This window comes from Manis pentadactyla, chromosome 12, assembly GCF_030020395.1.
Source record: "Manis pentadactyla isolate mManPen7 chromosome 12, mManPen7.hap1, whole genome shotgun sequence".
Classification (NCBI taxonomy): Eukaryota; Metazoa; Chordata; class Mammalia; order Pholidota; family Manidae; genus Manis; species Manis pentadactyla.
Window position 1 is genome coordinate 9218021 of NC_080030.1, and position 17617 is coordinate 9235637.

At 56.2% G+C, this 17617-nt stretch overlaps 1 protein-coding gene across 12 annotated transcripts in view; it reads right to left on the minus strand.

The window, feature by feature from the left end:
• The window catches only part of DNM2 (dynamin 2), a 75769-nt gene that overhangs the window by 36860 nt on the left and 21292 nt on the right, over positions 1-17617 (minus strand). For 11 of the 12 annotated variants that reach the window (XM_036879327.2, XM_036879324.2, XM_036879322.2 and 8 more), the window contains exons 2-4: positions 12133-12206; positions 2583-2732; positions 1244-1447 (exon numbers count right to left, since the gene is read on the minus strand). In XM_036879327.2, coding sequence (XP_036735222.1) covers positions 1244-1447; positions 2583-2732; positions 12133-12206 — 428 coding nt within the window. The remainder of the gene's footprint in view (positions 1-1243; positions 1448-2582; positions 2733-12132; positions 12207-17617) is intronic. The other variant, XM_057489918.1, reaches the window with a different exon arrangement.

Sequence of the window (17617 nt, forward strand, 5' to 3'; positions counted from 1 at the left end):
AGAGCACCTGGGATGACCTTTGGGGGGGAGCTGGCGTGGCCTGTCTGCCGAGGGACAAGGACACTCAGCGCCCAGCCCTGGACTTTGAGGAGTGCGTGGCCCAGTTCAGGGAAGGGCCGTCTGCTGGGGTTGAAAACCAGCAAGCGTGAGACATGGAGCCTGTTCCCCCAGCTCTTCACTCCCCTCCAAACCACTATGGAATCAGGCAGTTGGAGGGCACTGTACAAAATGTATTTCAGAATGTGCCATTCTCTGCTCCATCTCCAGCACTGTCAGTGTACACACATCCGCCCACGGCCACCCACCAGGCCTGCTCGAATGGCCCCGGCCTCTCCTGCCCTCACCTCCTCTGCGCCCCCCACCTCACTCTACGCCAGCCACACCGGCCTCCTCACTGTGTCTCGGGGACCCCAGGCTTAAATCACACTCAGCATATTTGTCATCCACTGTCTATTCCTGGATTTTGCCTCTTGTCATCATTCTGGTCTTACCTAAAACGGCACATCTTCAGAGGCCCCACCCCTTTGACCCCAGGCACTCCCAAAAGGTTCCGTTTTCTTCCAGTGCCCACCTCTACCTGAAACGGTCCCATGTGCTTAGTGCCCTTTGCCTCCCCCACTGGAGTATCAGCCTCCGGGTGGCAAGGCCCCTCCTGCTTTTATCCCCTGCAGGGTTGCTGAGGCCAAAACAGAGCCTAGCCCACGGCAAGTGCTTAACTGCTATTTACTGAACAAATGGGTCTGAAGAAGTCTGACCCAGAATGCCCTGAGCCCTGAGCCAGAGACACCGCAGTCTCCACTCCTCTCTATCCCCCAGCTTGCTGGGTTAACCCCTCACTCTTCACCTTTCCTGCCTGGCCCCCGTGGCGTTAGGGAGGTACCACCGGTCCTCTCAGTTGGGACTGCTGCTCCATTTTGACAGAGGGGGACCAAGCCTTGGGAAGGGTTAGTAACCTTCAGAGGTGGGATTAGACTCATCGGGACTGTGCCCTGGGAGACCTGGCTCTCCGCTCCGCACTCCCTCTCCTGCGCAGGCCAAGTGGAGACCAATTTGTCCCAGGAGAAACTGCCACACCGTGGCCTCCCAGAGATGCCTTCCAGCACTGCTGGCCCTGGTGGGAGGGCTTCTCCTAGGAAGGCCATGTGCCAAAGAGACACCAATCACTTGGAATCAAGCATGCTGGGCAAGTCAGAATGCTTCCAGGCATGTGGAAGAGGCACATGCTGCTGTGGGGCTCGGTTACCTTGGGGGTCGACCTCCTTGGCCAGCTTGAGGGCGTCCGAGTTGGCCAGGTCCATGTTGGCAGGGGTGACAGCGAGGATGAGGCTACTCTCCCGGCTGATGAACTGCAGGATCATGTCTTTGATCTGGTACTCGATGTCTGGGGGCTGGTCCCCCACGGGCACCTTGGTGATGCCCGGGAGGTCGATGAGGGTCAGGTTCAACACTGGGAAGGGGAAGGTCATCAGAGTGTGGGGGAGAGGGCGCATGCACAGCCCTGCAGCGACCGGGCACCATTTCCCCAACTGCCAGGAAGGGGTCAGGCCTCAGGATGTCTCCTGTGACCCAGTAACTGCCCTTCTAGGAGCCCATCCCCAACTCTATTTTGGTGACAGTTTTAGATCGGGATATTTGCATTTGTGGATTGGAATCACTCCATCCACTCCACTTCAGGGATAAGGTTTTAAATTGGGACATTTGCATTTGCGGATTGGAATCGCTCCTAATGGCTCAAGAAATTTAGCCCTCAATTACCAAGGAACCATGAAAAACAAAAAGAAGATACTCCAATGAGAAACACACTCTGAGATGTAGTCATACAAAACAGAGGTGTAAATGATTTTTACTTTATGCTACAATTTGAGTAAAAGTGATGAGATGCACATATATGAAAAATAGACGTATACATTCATAACTGCTTACACATACATACACTATGTGTCAATTGAAGACCACGAAATAGATTGTAACACTGGGGGCAGGGTGGGTTTTTGCTGTATCCACTTTTGGAATTTTTTAATATGAGCCATATATAGGCATCATTTATTTCCAAAAAAATTTAAAAACTCATCACAAAGAGCCCGTACTGAGGAGTTGGGAGTCCGCTGGACTATTCCCCAAATGCGGTGTGAGCCAGCAGTGTGCACCTCTGGGCCAGAGGCTGCACGTGACCACAAGCTGCTCTATTGAAATGATGCAGTTTTATTATCAGGACAATTTGCAGAGAAGTCTGGCTTTCTGGCTCCTCTGGAAGAACCAGAAGACCTGGCTGGCTGCCTTAGGCTGACAGCCAAGCCATGGCTGTCTCTTTGAATAGGGGCATACAGCCCCAATTTGCCCCAGTCCTCACCATTCCTAACAGCCTTCATGGCATGCTGTGTTTTTCCTAGAGTTGAGATCAATTTCTCAGGATCATGTTCCTATCAAAATTGGGAAGATACAGATCAAGGAGACTGTGCGCATGAAGAAAAACAGGAGGGGACCTATTTTTTTCTGAGCGTGAGGCAGACCTCACCCATGGCTGGCACGAGACCGCTTTCCTCTGCCCCCACATGCAATGGGTCCGTGCCCATGCTGCCTACCATGTGGCGAGTAGATCCGCAGGTTGATGGGCACTGAGGAAATGCCTTTGTTGGTCCCCGTGACCCTGTCGGTCTCCGCTTCAATCTCTTGTCGGACTTCATCAAAGTCTGTAAACTTTTTGGATTTGCAGTGCAAAAACTCGGCATATTCTGAAAAGGGAACAAAAATGCTCAAAATGAGAAAGATAAGTGGTCTTGTTGTGGATGGGGGGGCAGATGGATTTCTGGGACAGGCATTTGTCAAGCAAAAAAAGTGAAGAGCCAGTTACAATCACTAGAATTTAGGGAGCAACAGATTTGTTCTCATGAGAAGTGCCGGGGGCAGGGGGTGCGGTGCGCCTACAGACTGAGCCCCCTTCCAGACCTCAGGGATTCCTCGAGGAACGAAGGTGGCAAAGATCCGTCCCTACGGAACACTGACGTTCTCATGAAGGATTTTGCAAAACCATACATCGTGACATATTATGAGTTAAAAAAAAAAAAAAAGCAACAGGTGGGGGTGACTGGCATGTATTATTTTTTGATGCACAGGATGGAATAAATGTCAGCATGAATTGGGAGCATACACGAGGTGTGTCTGATGAAGTTTCTGCTTTGGTGTCGTATGTGGGGCTGAGTCCTGCCTGGGTGGTGATGTAGAACCTCCTTTGCTGTAGGTCACAATCAAAGGAGACGCCAGCCCTGTCCTAGTGGGATCAGGGGCCGCCAGCCCTCTCCAGCTTGGAGACCCCAAGCACATGTCCATGGGACTCAGCTGTCCTTCCCCAAGGCACCTGCACGGTTGGGGGTAGAGGGCACCGGGGGTGGCCTCACCAAGGCCTGTCTCGCGGTCCTTCCTGGCTGTTCAGGGGGCTGCACCCCTAGACATGAACCCTTCTGGAGGAACGCTTTCTGGCAGGGCCTCGAGGGCACCTAAGAGGCCTCTTTCGCCTTCAGAGCCCAGGGTGTCTGAAAGCCGTACTGATGCTAAGATGAAGGGAAACCAATGAGTGACTAATAGCGAGGCCGGGCCTGTCACTGAGCTGGAGAATCCAAAGCACAGGTGTGGGATAAACAACACAAGCTGTTCATCACGGGCTGCAGGTACCGAACCTGCAGGCGCTCACTGTACCATTCCTCTACTTTTCTGGATGTTTGAATTTTCACAGATGTGTGTAGGGGGAGGGACTTGTTGGCTCTTGCAGCAATGCTGAAAAAAAAGGAAGAAAGTCACACTGGCAAACGGCCCAAAGAACTGGACACAGAGGTGCAAAGACGTGCACGGACTGGCTGCATAAATGAGAGCAGAGACATCCCAACAGCAGCTTTCCAAATACAAAGGAAAGGGTGGAGCTGGAGTCTCGACAGAGAAAGCCTGGCAGGTCAAGAATCTCTATTCAGAGGGGTGACGAGGCAGAAAGAAATGAGGGCAATGTTGGCCATCCCATCACCATAACCTCACACGCTAGGGCTGGCAATCAGCCCTTGCCGGCTCTGGCCTGGCCCTGTGGGTGGTCTAGTTTGTGCCTCACAAGCGAGCCCCTTGGCAGGTAAGCACCTCCAGGTGCAGGTAAGTGGGTAAGCACCCGTGGCACAGATGAGGAACCTGAGGCCCTGCGAGGTGAAGTGACTCAGCCCTAGCTCAGCGGTGGAGCTGGGATCTGGGGCCTAGATAATCTGGCTCTCAAGTCACATGGCCTCTGTGAGGCCACCATCAGGCTCTTAAGCTCTCCGAAGCTCTGCCACAGGGGTTGGGGAACTCTGCAGGCTCAGGTTACTGGGGACAGCATCCGGCATGGACACGGGCCACTTGGAAGCAGGGCAATGAGGCCACCAGCTGGCCGGTTCCCAAGGACAGTCATGCTTCAGCCTTGTACAGGGAAGAGGAAACAGCTGCTCTTCCTGAGGCAGGCCCCCAAAATGGGGTAGTCTCCCAACATCCCCCAGCAAACCTCAGGTCTCTTCCCACTCAAAGCCCTAGGCTCACCAGCAAGAGATCAGCCCCCTTCCAGAAGCCACGGAAAAGGCTGGCGCCAGGCACGGTCCCTCTTCCCTGCAGACTTCTGCCCTGCCATGCCTTCATGTTCACAAAGGTTGTGCAGGAGATGGTGCCAGAAAACCATGGCTTCTTCCCCAGCAGGCCAGTGGGCAGCAGAAACCACACCTTCTGTGCTCAGGAGGAAGGTTCAGGAGACAACCAGGCCCATCCCTCATTACCTGCCATTTTAACTGGTCTCCTCACCACTTTGGAACCATGTGCTGGATTTCAGGGTCAATATCAATGCTAAAAAGCTTCCGCCAAGCCTGCTTTCCCCACAGCACTGACCTTAAAGCCAGACCTGGGCCTTCCTCTCCTTAAAAACCTTCCATGGCTCCCACCTCATACATCCACATATCCTGTAAGACCCTTCAAAATTTCCTTCCCCCAACTTCGGACCTCAACTCACTCTCCTCCAGACACACTGACTTTTCTGCAGGCTGCTCCTGCCTCAGGGCCTTTGCACTGGCTCTTCCTTCTGCCCACAAACACACAGACACCCTCACAGCTCCCTCCCTTGCTTCCTTCAGGTCTCTGCTGGCCCCCATCTGAGATGACACACCTTCAATGTCTTTCCCCCTTCCCTGCCTTGTGACCCTCCAAGCCCTGGCCACCTACCAGTATCGTCTGCCTACTCATCTTGTGAATTTTCTGTAGTTCCCATTAGAAGGCCCACCCAACAGGGCAGGGGTCTGAATCTGTGTTGCTCACTCCGTGTCTCCAGGGCTCCCTCTGGGTACAGAGCAGGTACTCAGTAACTATATGCAACACTGAATGAACCCACCAGAAAGAGAATAGGGACTCTGCTTCAGCTTCCACAAGGTGGCCCAACTCAAGGCCACCAAGCTGGATACAAGGGAGACTGGAGAGGGGCAGAGGCTGGCAGGGCCCTGTTGTCCTCCCCTCCCTCCTTCTCTCCCAGAGCCAGGCTCCTGGTCTAACGGAAAGGATGGGACACTGTACAAGTGTGTCACAGCAGGGGCCATAGGCACTTGAAAAAGAGCCCATCATAGAAGGAACCAAGAGGGACCTCATGGAGGGGGTGGCCTGCCCGAGTCCAGCACTACGCACCCCAAGAGGTTGGAGGCAGGCAAGACAGAGCTGAACAGAGAGCCAGTGCCCACGCCATCTCCTGAAGTGGTACCCTTTCCCCTTCCCTGAGGACACTCTGGACCCAGGGGAGTCTACAGGGGAAGGAGGGAAGTCGCCCACTGGCCAGGCACCCCCTCCGTGCCTCAGTTTCCCTGCGAGGGGAATAAAAACATGAGAAATAGGCCGGGGGGCTTAGTCTGGGACTCTGCAGCCCGGTATGTGCTAGAATGCTGGAGACGATTTTTCTTTAACACTGTCTCAAGGAGTAAGCCAGAGGCTTTAAGCTGAGCTCTCTGCCTTGGATGCCTGGAAACTCCCTCTCAACTCCTCCCCAGCAGCCAAGGCCAAGCCCCCACCAGCTCTGCTTGTCCCCATCCCCAGAGTCGCACACCTCTGTCCCCAGCCCAGCTCCAGCACTTTCAGACCTTCCCCTCCCTGTGCACAGGTAACAAGGCCAGTTTGGCCAGCTCCTAGCCACCCCCGTGGTCACCCCACCACCCCTCACTGCCACCTGGGGCCAGGCAGGTCCCTGGCAACTCCGTGGAACTCAGCCAGGCCTGGAGCACAGCAGGAATAAAGGGATGAATGACCACGTCTAGCAGTCACACCACTAACCTACCCTGGGCATCCCCCAGGCCCTTCACGAAGGCAGGTGACAAGTGTGTGCCACCACCTTCTGGGGGACATGCCACCCAGGGCATGAGGAAGCAGCCCCATGACAGAGGCAACGGTCCCCTCGGGCTTGGCTTCTCGCGAGGTCTGTGGACCCTTCTGCTTTACAGGAGCTTGAGGAGGCCTGCAGGAACCTAAAGCACTCTCCCCACCCAAAAGCGGACCAGGTCACATGGCTGCTAGCATTTCTTAAGAACTGTGCGATGCCGAAGTTCTGCTGGGTCTGCCAGCCTTCTGCCCGCCCTGCAGGCCTAGAGAGGGCAAGTCAAGCACCGCAGCGTGATCTGGGCTGGTGGCAGGGAGAAGAAAGGCAGTGGGGAGTGCCCAGCCCTTCTCAGCACGTTCAGCTTTCCCAGTGAAATGGGACTGCACAGATCCCAGCACTGGGGCGGCTATGAAATCACATTCTGTGGTGCAGGGCCCACAGGAGACTCACAAATAGCCTAGCTGCCTGGCCTCAGGGTCTCAGGGCTTATATGGAGGACTCTGCCCCAGTCTTTGGGAACATATCCCATCCCTACCCCATTCTTCCCAAGACCAGAACCACCAGGCTGACTCTGGGCAGCAGGAGTTGCAGTCTGCCTTCCCCTAACAGGGTGTCAACAGGCACGCTGGCCTGGGACGAGGCCCAGGAGGAATGACCAGCGGACTCAAACACCTGGGACACCCTGAGGATGCACAGTCAAAGGGACCCAATCGCAAGGCACTTTCGGAGCCTTCAGCCAACCACACGGGGCAAAGCACGAGGCATCTCCCCACATGGTCTGATCCTCGACCTTCCTCTGATTGGAGACAAGTTGTGAACATCTCATATTCTACAACACACTGCCACTGAGAAGAGGTGATACTGTGACTGATAATTTTTAAAAAAATGAATGTCTGGTCTTCTCTCCATTTCTGGCACAGAGCTTCCAAAATCCTTGGAATGTCCCGACTGCTAAGAATGATAAAGGCGGCTTAATAGCATAGCAAGCCCCTTTCAAATACCTGAGTGTATGTTACTGGAGTGATTTTGGAAAGCACCTAAGGATGGGGGCAGTTATCAGGGGAACCAGTCATGAGGAACATTCAGTCCCAGCTGTGACCTCCCGGGAACGGAGAGCGCTGGAGGCTCAATCAACCGCCAGTGGCCAAAGATTTAACCAATCATGCCTGTGTGATAAAGCCTCCATAAAAACCCAAAAGGCTGGGGCTGGGAATGCTTCGGCCCAGTGATCACGTGGGGGTACCTGGAGAGGCTGTGGAAGCTCCGTGTCCTTCCCACACACCTCGCCCTATGTGTCTCTTCCATCTGGCTGTTTTGAGTTGTATCCCTTTATAGTAAACCAGTGATCTAGTAGGTAAACTGTCTTCCTGAGTTCTATTCTGTGAGCTGCACTAGCAAATTAACCAAACCAAGGAGGGGGTCGTGGGAACCTCCGATCTACAGCTGGTAGGTCAGAAGTACAGGTGACAAGCTGGACTTGTGAATGGCACGGTCAGGAGTCGGGGAGGCCAGTTTTGTGGAACCAAGCCCTTAACCCCTTACCCTGTGCGATCTGATGCTATTTCCAGGTAGGTAGTGCCTGAACTGAATTAAATTGTGGGACATCGGTTAATGTACACTGAGAATTGGAGAATTTCTCAGTGCCGTGGACAAAAAACACTCATTGGACAAGGTGATAGTTCCCAGCCTGACCCTTGCCAGCTCCCAGTTTGATTTCCTCATCCAGACATAAGGTCTGTGCCCCAAAAGCTGCAGTCTATCAGCTTTCTAGAAAGGGCCCTGCCAGGGCCAGGTTCACCAGGGAAGGTGCTAGAGAAACAGTCCTTAACAACCCTGTCCACCTTCCAGGGGTGAGAAGGGGCGCAGCCCCATGGGGTGGGGCACCTACCAGGTGCCAGGCCCTGTGCGGCACACAGGACAGCTGTGGGCAAAGCTGACTGGTGTCCCCGCCCTCACGGCACTCACGTTCAGGGGGAGAGATCATTAAGAAGATACGTGAATGGATGAAGGCACATACAGGAGCTGCAGAGGCACTAAGGCAGCAGAGACAGGGTGGGGGAAGGCCCCCCAGGACAGGAGGTGGAGGGGCAGGGGTTCCAGGCAGGCAGCAGGGTGAGGACAAAGGCCCAGAGGCAGGAGCAAAGGAGCTGGCTTAAGGGCGAGGCAGGAGACTGTGGCTGCAGCTGGGGACCAGGAGGACGCAAGTCCCCAGAGGCCAGCAAGGCCCCGTCAGGGCCACAGCCTCCAGGAGGAGGCAGGGAGTCAAGTTCTGACATCCCTTCTCTGGTCCTGTGAGCTATGGCACAGTCCAGGCTGGGAGGGGAGGCTCAGGAGGCCCTGGCCATCCACATTCCACACAAGGGCAGTCTCCAGCATGCAGGGTTTACGAGGCCAGAGGGCGGGTGGTTCCCAAGGAGAAGCACGGTGCACCCATGAGCCACCCAACTTCCTGGTGGCTGCGGTCTTAGGTAATTTTTAAACTAAGCCAATTAAAAATAATGGCTCTGAGACCAGTCTGGACTAGAAGAAGCCGGACACCACTGGGGGGTAGCACACGTGTCAGAGAGGAGGGCTAAGCCCAGTCTCAGAGCCACAATGTGGGACTCTGGTCCCCAAAGGGGGAGGGAGACATGCCACAGACATGTGGGGTACTAGGGCCTTGAGGGAGGCAATATCATCACCCCTATTTTACAGATGAGGAAACTGAGGCACAGAAGAGGGGGTGCCGCTTTGCCCAAGAGCCTGGCCAGTAAGAGGTGGCTGCGTGGCTTCAGAGTTCTCACGCAGAGTCCGGCCCAGACCAGCCAGACAGCAGTCTTTGGGAGTAACACACCTCAGTTCAGCCCCGAGATGGCCCGGGAGCCCCAGTGATCGCTGCCCTCCACACTCCCCGTGGCTCCCTCCCTCCTCAGCTGCCTGCCTCCCACATGTCTCCCCAGCCTGGGCACCCCTCCTGTTCCACGCCTCGGCAGCGACTGGTGCCCGGACTCTCCACTTCGAGGTCACTGTACATGGCCCTGTACCCCCCAGCGCTGCCCTGGGCCGGGCCCCACCACCTCATCTGGCACCAGGCTAAACTCTCCCTGGGCTCCCCACCTGCCCCTCCTCAAGGTAGCCAGTGGGCTGCACCAGTCTCTCCCCACCCTGAGTACCCCCTCCGACTGCCTGAACTCCTCCGCGCACCTTCCCAGCGTCACCTCACAGCTCTGCACATGCTGTTGCTCCTGCCTAGAATGTTCTTTCTGGCCCCTGGCCCAAAGCAGATCCAGCTGCCAGCACACTCCCCCCTCTCAGCCTGACCGCCAGGCTGGGCCCGTAGGACACCTATGCGGCCTCCCTGGCATCCGGCTGAGCTCTTACAGCAGTAAGAGACTGGAAATGCCATGGTCAGGAGAGGGGAGGGCGTGAGCTGGGATGCAGCAAGGGTCATTCCCACGTGGGACACCAGGGCCCCTCTCCCCACCCCCACTCCCAGCCCAAGAGGATCCAGCTCTGTCTCCATCTCCATGGCTGCTGCCCAGTCCCCACCTGTCCCTGGGCACTGATCCCACCTCCTCCAGAGCCCCTGCCCCTGCCATCAGTGACCACAGGATCTTGTCAAATCATACCTCAGCCTGAGAGCGCAGCCCCAAGAGCGAGTTTGAGGCTGGGCTCTCATGATGACAGTCGCAGAAGCCTCAATTCCCTCCTCTTAACTGAGGCTGACAGGAATGACGATTTCAACAGGAATCCAGGTCGGGCACCAGCAGATGTGCACCCCAAGGTTCCCGCCTTCAGTGCTCCCACAGGGCTGGCACTCATCATGTGCTTCTCCCCCCGTGGCCCAGAAGGAACTTGAGTTCCTCCAACAGGCCCCTCTGGGCACTGCACTTCCCCGCCTTCACACATGCCACTTTGCAGGGCTCCCCACTCCCTGATACACGCTACTCACCTGTCAGCCTCTGCTCAAACATCCCCTCCTCAGAGAAGCCCGGTGACACCTGACACCCCACTCTTCCCCCCGACACATGCTCCCATCTGCCGAGGACCAGGCCAACGTGTCTCCCTTCTGGTCTTGTCCCACACCTCCCGTCCTGTTCCCTGGCACTAATGGGGGTGCCAGGAGGGCAGGCAGCAGTCCTGGTCCTGCTCACTGCTGCACCCACCAACAAGCCTGTGGCGGGAGGTGCTCAGTGGACCACGGCTGGGTGACAGCCACCATGGAAGTGATGGGGGTGTCCTCCTGCCGTGGCCGCAGCCCATGACCTTCCGGTGTAGGAAGCCAGCTGACCTGCTTTCCCAGCAAGCTGTCCCCGAACAGGCCGACAGCAGCACAAAACGGCAGGGGGGGCTCCATCGCACCAGGCACTGTTCTCAGGATGTGTACTGAATAACGGGGCCTTCATGACAACCGACAAAGGCGGTGCTATTACTGTCACTGTCCAGACAGGAAACACGGCATGAGCAGAGGTCTCTCCCCAGGGACCAGACCACCAGTAAGCCGCAGACTCAGGATCTGACCCTGGGCAGTCAGAGTCCACAGCCCCTACCCACCAGAGCAGAGGTTTTCCCAGTGTGACCAGGGGCCAGAAACCTAAGCATCAGCCGGAACTCACTAAAAATGCAGATTCTCTCCACTGGCCTCACGCCCCTGCCCCTGCCCCGCCCCCGACCTGCTGAACGTGAAGCAGAAACGCATGGGCCAAACCCTGTGTGCCTGATCAGTTCTCAGCTGAAACCGGCAGTGCTGCGGGGCCCTCGCGGGCACAGCTGAGTGGACACCGCACAGCTCACGAGAAGGCAGCGCTGGGCCAATCTGCTGCGGCCTCTTGCTGGAGCCACGCCCCCCCAGGTGGGTTGGGCGGAGCCGAACTTAATGACAACAGGGGGCACTGAGGTCTGACCTAGGACTACCGATAAGAAGGCAGGTGACCTGGCTAAGCCTCAGTCTTCCCAGTGTGGGGGTGTTTAATCGGGCCATGAGGGGCAGCTGGCGCACTCTGAGTGAAGATTCCAGGTCAGTGAGGAAGCAGCCTCGGGGCTGCAGGGAGAAGAGGGCCCTGCGACGGCTACCATCTCCCTGCAGGCTTCTGACCTGAGATGCTTTCCAAGGAGGCCCGAGTGGGTTTCGTGGTGGGAGACATGTCAGACTTGTGAGGGAAGGACAGAAATAAACCAAGCACACCAAGGGAGGAACAGAAAAGAAGCTACATGTGGGCGTCTCCCAAATTCAACAGGTGGGTGTCTCCCAAAAGTCACTCGTGATTAAAGAAGAAATGGTGGGGATGCTGCCCTAATAAAAAGAAGAGACGTGACAAGGAGTGTAGCGGAGAACTGAACTGAGCAGCTGTTAAACCAGCCAGGGAAGATACCTGGGGGACAGCTGGCAATGTGAGTATGGCCTGGGCACCGGATACCAGGCAGGAGTGGTGACTTCTCTTGGGTGTGGTTTTATGACCACAGGAGGGTGTCCTTACTCCAAGGAGAGGCACACTGAATGAAGCACTTCGGGTTGACGTGTCACAATGCCTGTTTCTGATTTTGAAAGCAATCAGCAAAAATGTGTTAGCTACAATATAGCAAGCAAACATTGTACCTGGTGGCTTGGTCACGGTTGAGCACACTAGGGGTAGGCATGTGGGTGTTCACAGAACTGAGCTGCACCTCCCCACACACGTGGGAAACATAAATTCACACCCAAGTGACTGCCCAGGAAGTGTGACTCCACCACTGGCCCCCTTACTCCTGCTGGATACTGCGTCTGCGCTTATTCGCCGATACAATGGCGGGCGATCCCACTGTACCTGTGTTTGAGAAGATGAGCTGCAGAATAAGAGGTCTCCGGGTGACGATTCCTGAACCTCGGGGAAGGAAGTCCCTGTGGGGGAAAGGGACAGAAGTTACTCATGCGGCTGGCCTGCATGGCAGGAATTGTGACCACACATGGTGTAGCAATCCCCCTTGCAAGGTGGGTGACCTCAGCAAAGACGCCAACCTCACGGGGGTGAATTTCCTAGTATGTGAATGATCCTCAAGGAGAGCTGTTTAAGAAAATAATACACCCCGCGTATTTGCTATGGAAATGCTTGGGCACTACCTGCGCCGACTCACACTAACACATGTGGATTCACCAGGAAGAGCAGAAGCCACCACAGACCATCGGGAAGGAAAAGGCAAGAGCAGGGGTGCCTGGGCAGGCACTGGGGCAGAAGCAGCGTATCTGGGAACATTAAAGCAGCGCAAAGGGTTCTTGCTTATTTCACGTGAAATGGAGATAGGTTCTAGGCTCAGGGAATTTCAAATAAGGTTTGCACCTACATAAATGTTTAGATTCTCTCAAGTTTGTACCTGGCAGGCGTGTCTCACAGATGGCAAGATAGTAGCATCCCAGTGCTACGATAATCGCAATGTCTCAGCAAGCACCCTACCCATGTCAGAAACCCCCGTGGGTGCCTGGAGGGTGCTGGTTCTCTGCCCAGGCTGCCTGGCAGACTACCTCACCATACACCAGACATGAGGGAGACCAACCCTGTCAGCCTGTGGGCTGTGCCACCACACTCTGCAGCGCCTCCTCTGGCTGTGTGAGGGACACGGCAGTGACCACACAACAGGTCAGGCCACACCCTTCTGGGGAACTGCAGAAGAGGGCCACTCTGGGGACATGAGGGCTGGGGGGCTGGGATGGTGAGGGAAGGCCTCTCTCACAGGGAATAAGGGGCCAGCTACATGCAAGGTGCAGAGGGCAGGGCGGGAGAAACAGCAAGGAGGCCACGTGCAGGTCACCGGACCCCGAAGTCAGTTATTCGCCATGGTCCTCGCCAGAGGGGGCATCCCAGCATCTCCAGGAGAGTAACACCCCTTCAGAGCAGATGACAGGCTCTCCCAGGAATACCGCAGGCCTGCTGGGGGCCGTAACCTCTCAAGCACAGTGGCCTTGGCCCTGGCCCTCCTGCAGCTGCAGGCCACCTGGCTCACAAGTGAGGACAGGAGGCACCTTGCACATCAGAGCCGTGGCATCTCAGAAACCATCAGCACCAGACACAGAATTTGACACAATCACCACCAGCAGCGGTGACAGTGTGTGTGCCTCTCACCCCTTCCTATGCCACCCCTTCGTGCGGGCAGAGCGTACCAATGACCGAACAGCCCAGGAGCAGCATGTGGATGCAGCACCGACACTCCGTCTGTGCGATTCCTCCACGCTGTTGTGTGTGCCCGAAGTGGGTCCTTTCTGTGGCTGACCCATGTGCTGTGGCACAGATGGACCATAGCTCATTCACGCATACTCTAGGTGATGGGACATTTGGGGTCTTTCCAGTTGGGGGCCATTAGGAATAAGGCTGCTATGAATATCACATACGTGCCTTTTGTAGACATAATGCCCTTGTTTCTCTGAGTCATTTGGTAGGCATGAACTTGAACAGGCAAAACTAGTCTCTGGTGATAGAAATCAGAGCAGTCAGTTCGCTGTGGAAGGGGCATTAAGGGGAGTTTCTGGAATGATGACAATGCCCTCTAACTTGTTCTGTCCAGTGGTTATCAGGGTGCAGGCATTGTTTTTTTTTTAATCAGGTGTACACTTAAGATTGGGACAATTTACCAAATCTAGATTAAATCTCGATAAGGTCACAAGTACCAATAAGTCCAGGAGAACAAGCTCACGCAGAAGCAGATACGAAAGCACAGAGAGGGTGCTCCATTAACATTTGCCCACGGAAACATAGTCACCTTGTTGGTTTCCCTGTGTTTTTACCTCAGATCTATACATTAAAGCCCATCTGGGGAAATTAATTAAGTACATGATGGCCAAGCCACACAGAAAAAGAGCTTTTTATCTCCTGACATCAAACTGCTTTCTGGGTGTACTAAGTAAGGCGGAAAAAGGAGCAGAAGAGTATTTGTGTTCTGTGACTGAAGTGAACAAAAAAAAACAACAAAAGAGAGCCCAGGATGGCTGGGCCTGTCAGGAACATCTCTGAGTTTTGCATCATCCACGTGGATTACTGACTACAAAATAATAATTATTTTTAGAGTATGTAACAATTCTCAAGCACTCACTGTATGCCAAGCAAAGAGCTGAGAACTTTCTGTGGGTTTCACCCATTTAACCATGACAAGGCCCACCAAGATGGTGTGTGAGCTCCACTGTCCAGGTACAGGTAGGCCCAGAGGCCGGGCAGCTGACCAGGTCACTCAGCGTCTGGGAGGGGTGGGCACGCGCACTGAAACCCACGGGCCTGAGCCTCTGAGTCGGCACATCTGAAGTCACCAGCGTCTTCCCAGCCAGGGCTGGGCCTTCTGCCGCTGGTGCGGCAGGGGCTGTCCTGTGACTGCTCTGGGCGGGTCTGGGGACCAGGCACCAGGAGCACAATGGTCAGACCACAGACAACGAGGGCCTCAAAGTAACATGAAGGCCTGCGTGGTGCACCAGAGGACCCTGAGAGCTCGGGGCCTGGGGGCCAGTGGAAGGAGGGGTGGAGGACACAGGCTGGGCGCAGGAGGCAGCGCCTGAGGGAGAAGCTGAGGCCACGGCTGAGCAGGTGCGTGGGGCCAGGCACGGCAGGCTGGCAGTGCCGGGAGCCCTGGGATTTGTCCGATTGGGTTTCCAGAAGCTCCCGGACTGCTGATTAGAAAGGGTAGCAACTCCCAGCCTTGGCCCTCGGCCTGGACAGCTCCCAAAAGCAGCTCTGCAGAAATCCGCAAGGAGCTCGACGAGGAGGCACCTATCCAGCGGTGCCCTAAGGCCCACCCACAGGGTTCCCAGGCACACAGCAGCAGGGGCCCTCTCGGCGCCTTCCTGGCTTGGGTGATCAAAGAAAACCGCCTCCCCCACCCCCGGCTCTGCCCAGAACCCAGTCCGCTTATCAGGAAGTGACCTGAAAGCCTCAGTCATCTGCTTCCTCCTGCCGCCCCCGCCCACATCCCACTCGTCGCCAAGTCCCTCCCTCTGACTCAAAGCACCGCCCCCTCCTCTCCTTGCTGCGGCTACACGGGCCGCTGGGCTTCCTGCCTCTCTGGTCTGACTTTCCTGGCCAGTAAGACGGGGTAACTCCACCTACCCCAGAGGGCAGCTGGGGACCAAACAGGCACCCCAAGACCCCACAGCTCTGGCTCAAATGACCCGGCCCCAGGGGGCCTTCCCACCCTCAAGCCCAGCTCCAACACCAGACTCCATCCTGCCCCTCCAACTTTTTTCCCTATACTGCTAACATTCTGTATGTCACTTACCTACTTATCTGTCCCTTCCCTGCATATCAGCTCCCAGGACAAGATCTTGGGTCTATCCTGTTCCCAGGGGGCACAGCAGGTGCTCAGTGTCAGCTGATCATTTCAGCACCTAGTCTCTAATCGGGGGCCCAGGCCAGGCCCAAGCCTAGCCCAGGCCTCTGATCCATCCTCCTTCCCAGTTTTCTACCGTTATCTTTCTAAAAAAAGACCTAGGCTCCAGGCTTCCCTCCTGAAGAAGCCACACGATCAATCCCAGGCTTGACAGCGTTTCCCGTCTAAGGGCCTCCAGCCCCACCTCTGCGTCCTCCACCTCTGGGCTCTCTCTGGCACTTCTGACTTCCAAGCCTTAGCGGGGGCTGTTCCCCACAGGCCCTGCCCACCGCCCCAGGGCAGATGTAGTAGACTGCACCCCTTCCTTTTAAAGGCATGTCCCTTCACACTCCCACCAACATGGTCTCCAATGGAAGTCTCGTCCTGTGACCAGACAGGACTTCTTTACTGGCCTGATCACCACTGGATATCCAGCATCTAGAATGTGCCGGGCATTCAGCAGGTTCTCATTAAACATCTGTTGAATGGACAGGGGCCAACAGCTTGGGGTCAAAGCCTAGCTCTGTCACCATGAGCTATGTGGCTCTGGGCAGGCTTCTGCCCTCTCTGGGCACTGACCCACCATCTGTGGGAGGGAAGATGTCACCCATCCACTAGCTGGCTGTATCACTTGGCACGAGTCACTTTGCCCTCTTAGAGCCTCAGTTTCCCAGCTTTAAATTAGGCCACATCTCCCTAGCAGGTGCTGAGGGCTCTCCAGAGGGGAGTAGAGGGCAGGGAGGGGATGGGGCAGCAGGAGGTAGCATCAGGGGCAGATCAGAAGCCCAGGCTGTTTATTTACCGTTGTTTGAACAGAGCACAAGGCCCCACCAGGAGCCCTTTGACTTCCATTCCCCTACCCTCCAAGGGTGGGGACACCAGTCTGTGACAATAATGGAGGCTAAAACCCAGGAGGCCCTCCCAGGGGAGGAAAACAAACAGATAAGCCCTCAGAGGATGCATCAGCTCCAAGCCTGCCCCAGAGCCCTGAGGTTCCAGGCCACTCCTCACCTGAGCAGCCTGGTGGCAGGAGGCCCAGCAAGGGCCCTGGGCTGGGATCGCTTACTTATCACACTATCCTCCCGCGGTCACTCAAAGCTCCAGTGTGCCTGCAAGGCCCAGCAGAATTCCAGCGCCCGGAACACCAGGACCAAGACCCCATTTCACAGATGGGCAGACTAAGGCTCTGGGTCTCAGGACCCGCCCTGGCCTCTCTCAGCAGGGAAGGAGCAGAGCTGGGAAGGGAACACAGGTGGGCGTCAATGAGGCAGACCCCCACCCGAGAGCCTCCTTTGTGGTTGTGCTAGAACAGAAGTCAGGATTATCACTCTGGGGCCCCGCAAGTCCCCCCTCTGGTCCCCGATTCAACCACACCCTGCCTCAATGCCATCCAACAGTAACCATCTGGAGCCCAGCCCTCACTCGGTGTCCCCAGGCAGGTGCCACTGTTTCCTTATGGCCACCCCAAGGGGCAGGCAGGCTGGCTGCTCCCCTGATTCCCACCACAGCCAGGCGCTCCTCCCGCTGCTCACCCCCCACCCTGCCCAGCAACAAGGCCTGCCCGCTCCACCTCCACAGGAAGCCTGAATCAGCCATATTCCCTCATCCAAGAGCATCAGCTTGGACCACTGCGCGGCTGCCACCTCTTAGGCTGTTCACCCTCCCCCCACAGTGGTCACAGGGCTCCAGTGACACTGGGGCAGAGCGAGTGTGTCCCCCTCAGTTCAGAGGCCTCCCAGGGCTCTCCCCTCACTCAGGGCAAAAACCCAAGTCCTCCCCAGGGCCTACAAGGCCCTGCAAGACCTGCCCTGCCCCCTCCCCGCCCTCCTTCCTACTATACACAGCCCGAGCCCTGCTCCCTCAGCTCCTGCCATGCCCTTCTCTTCCATGTTCCCAAACAAACCAGGCCTGGTCCTGCCTCCGGGCCTTTGCACTGGCTGCTCCCTCAGCCTGGAACCCTCTCCCTGCAAC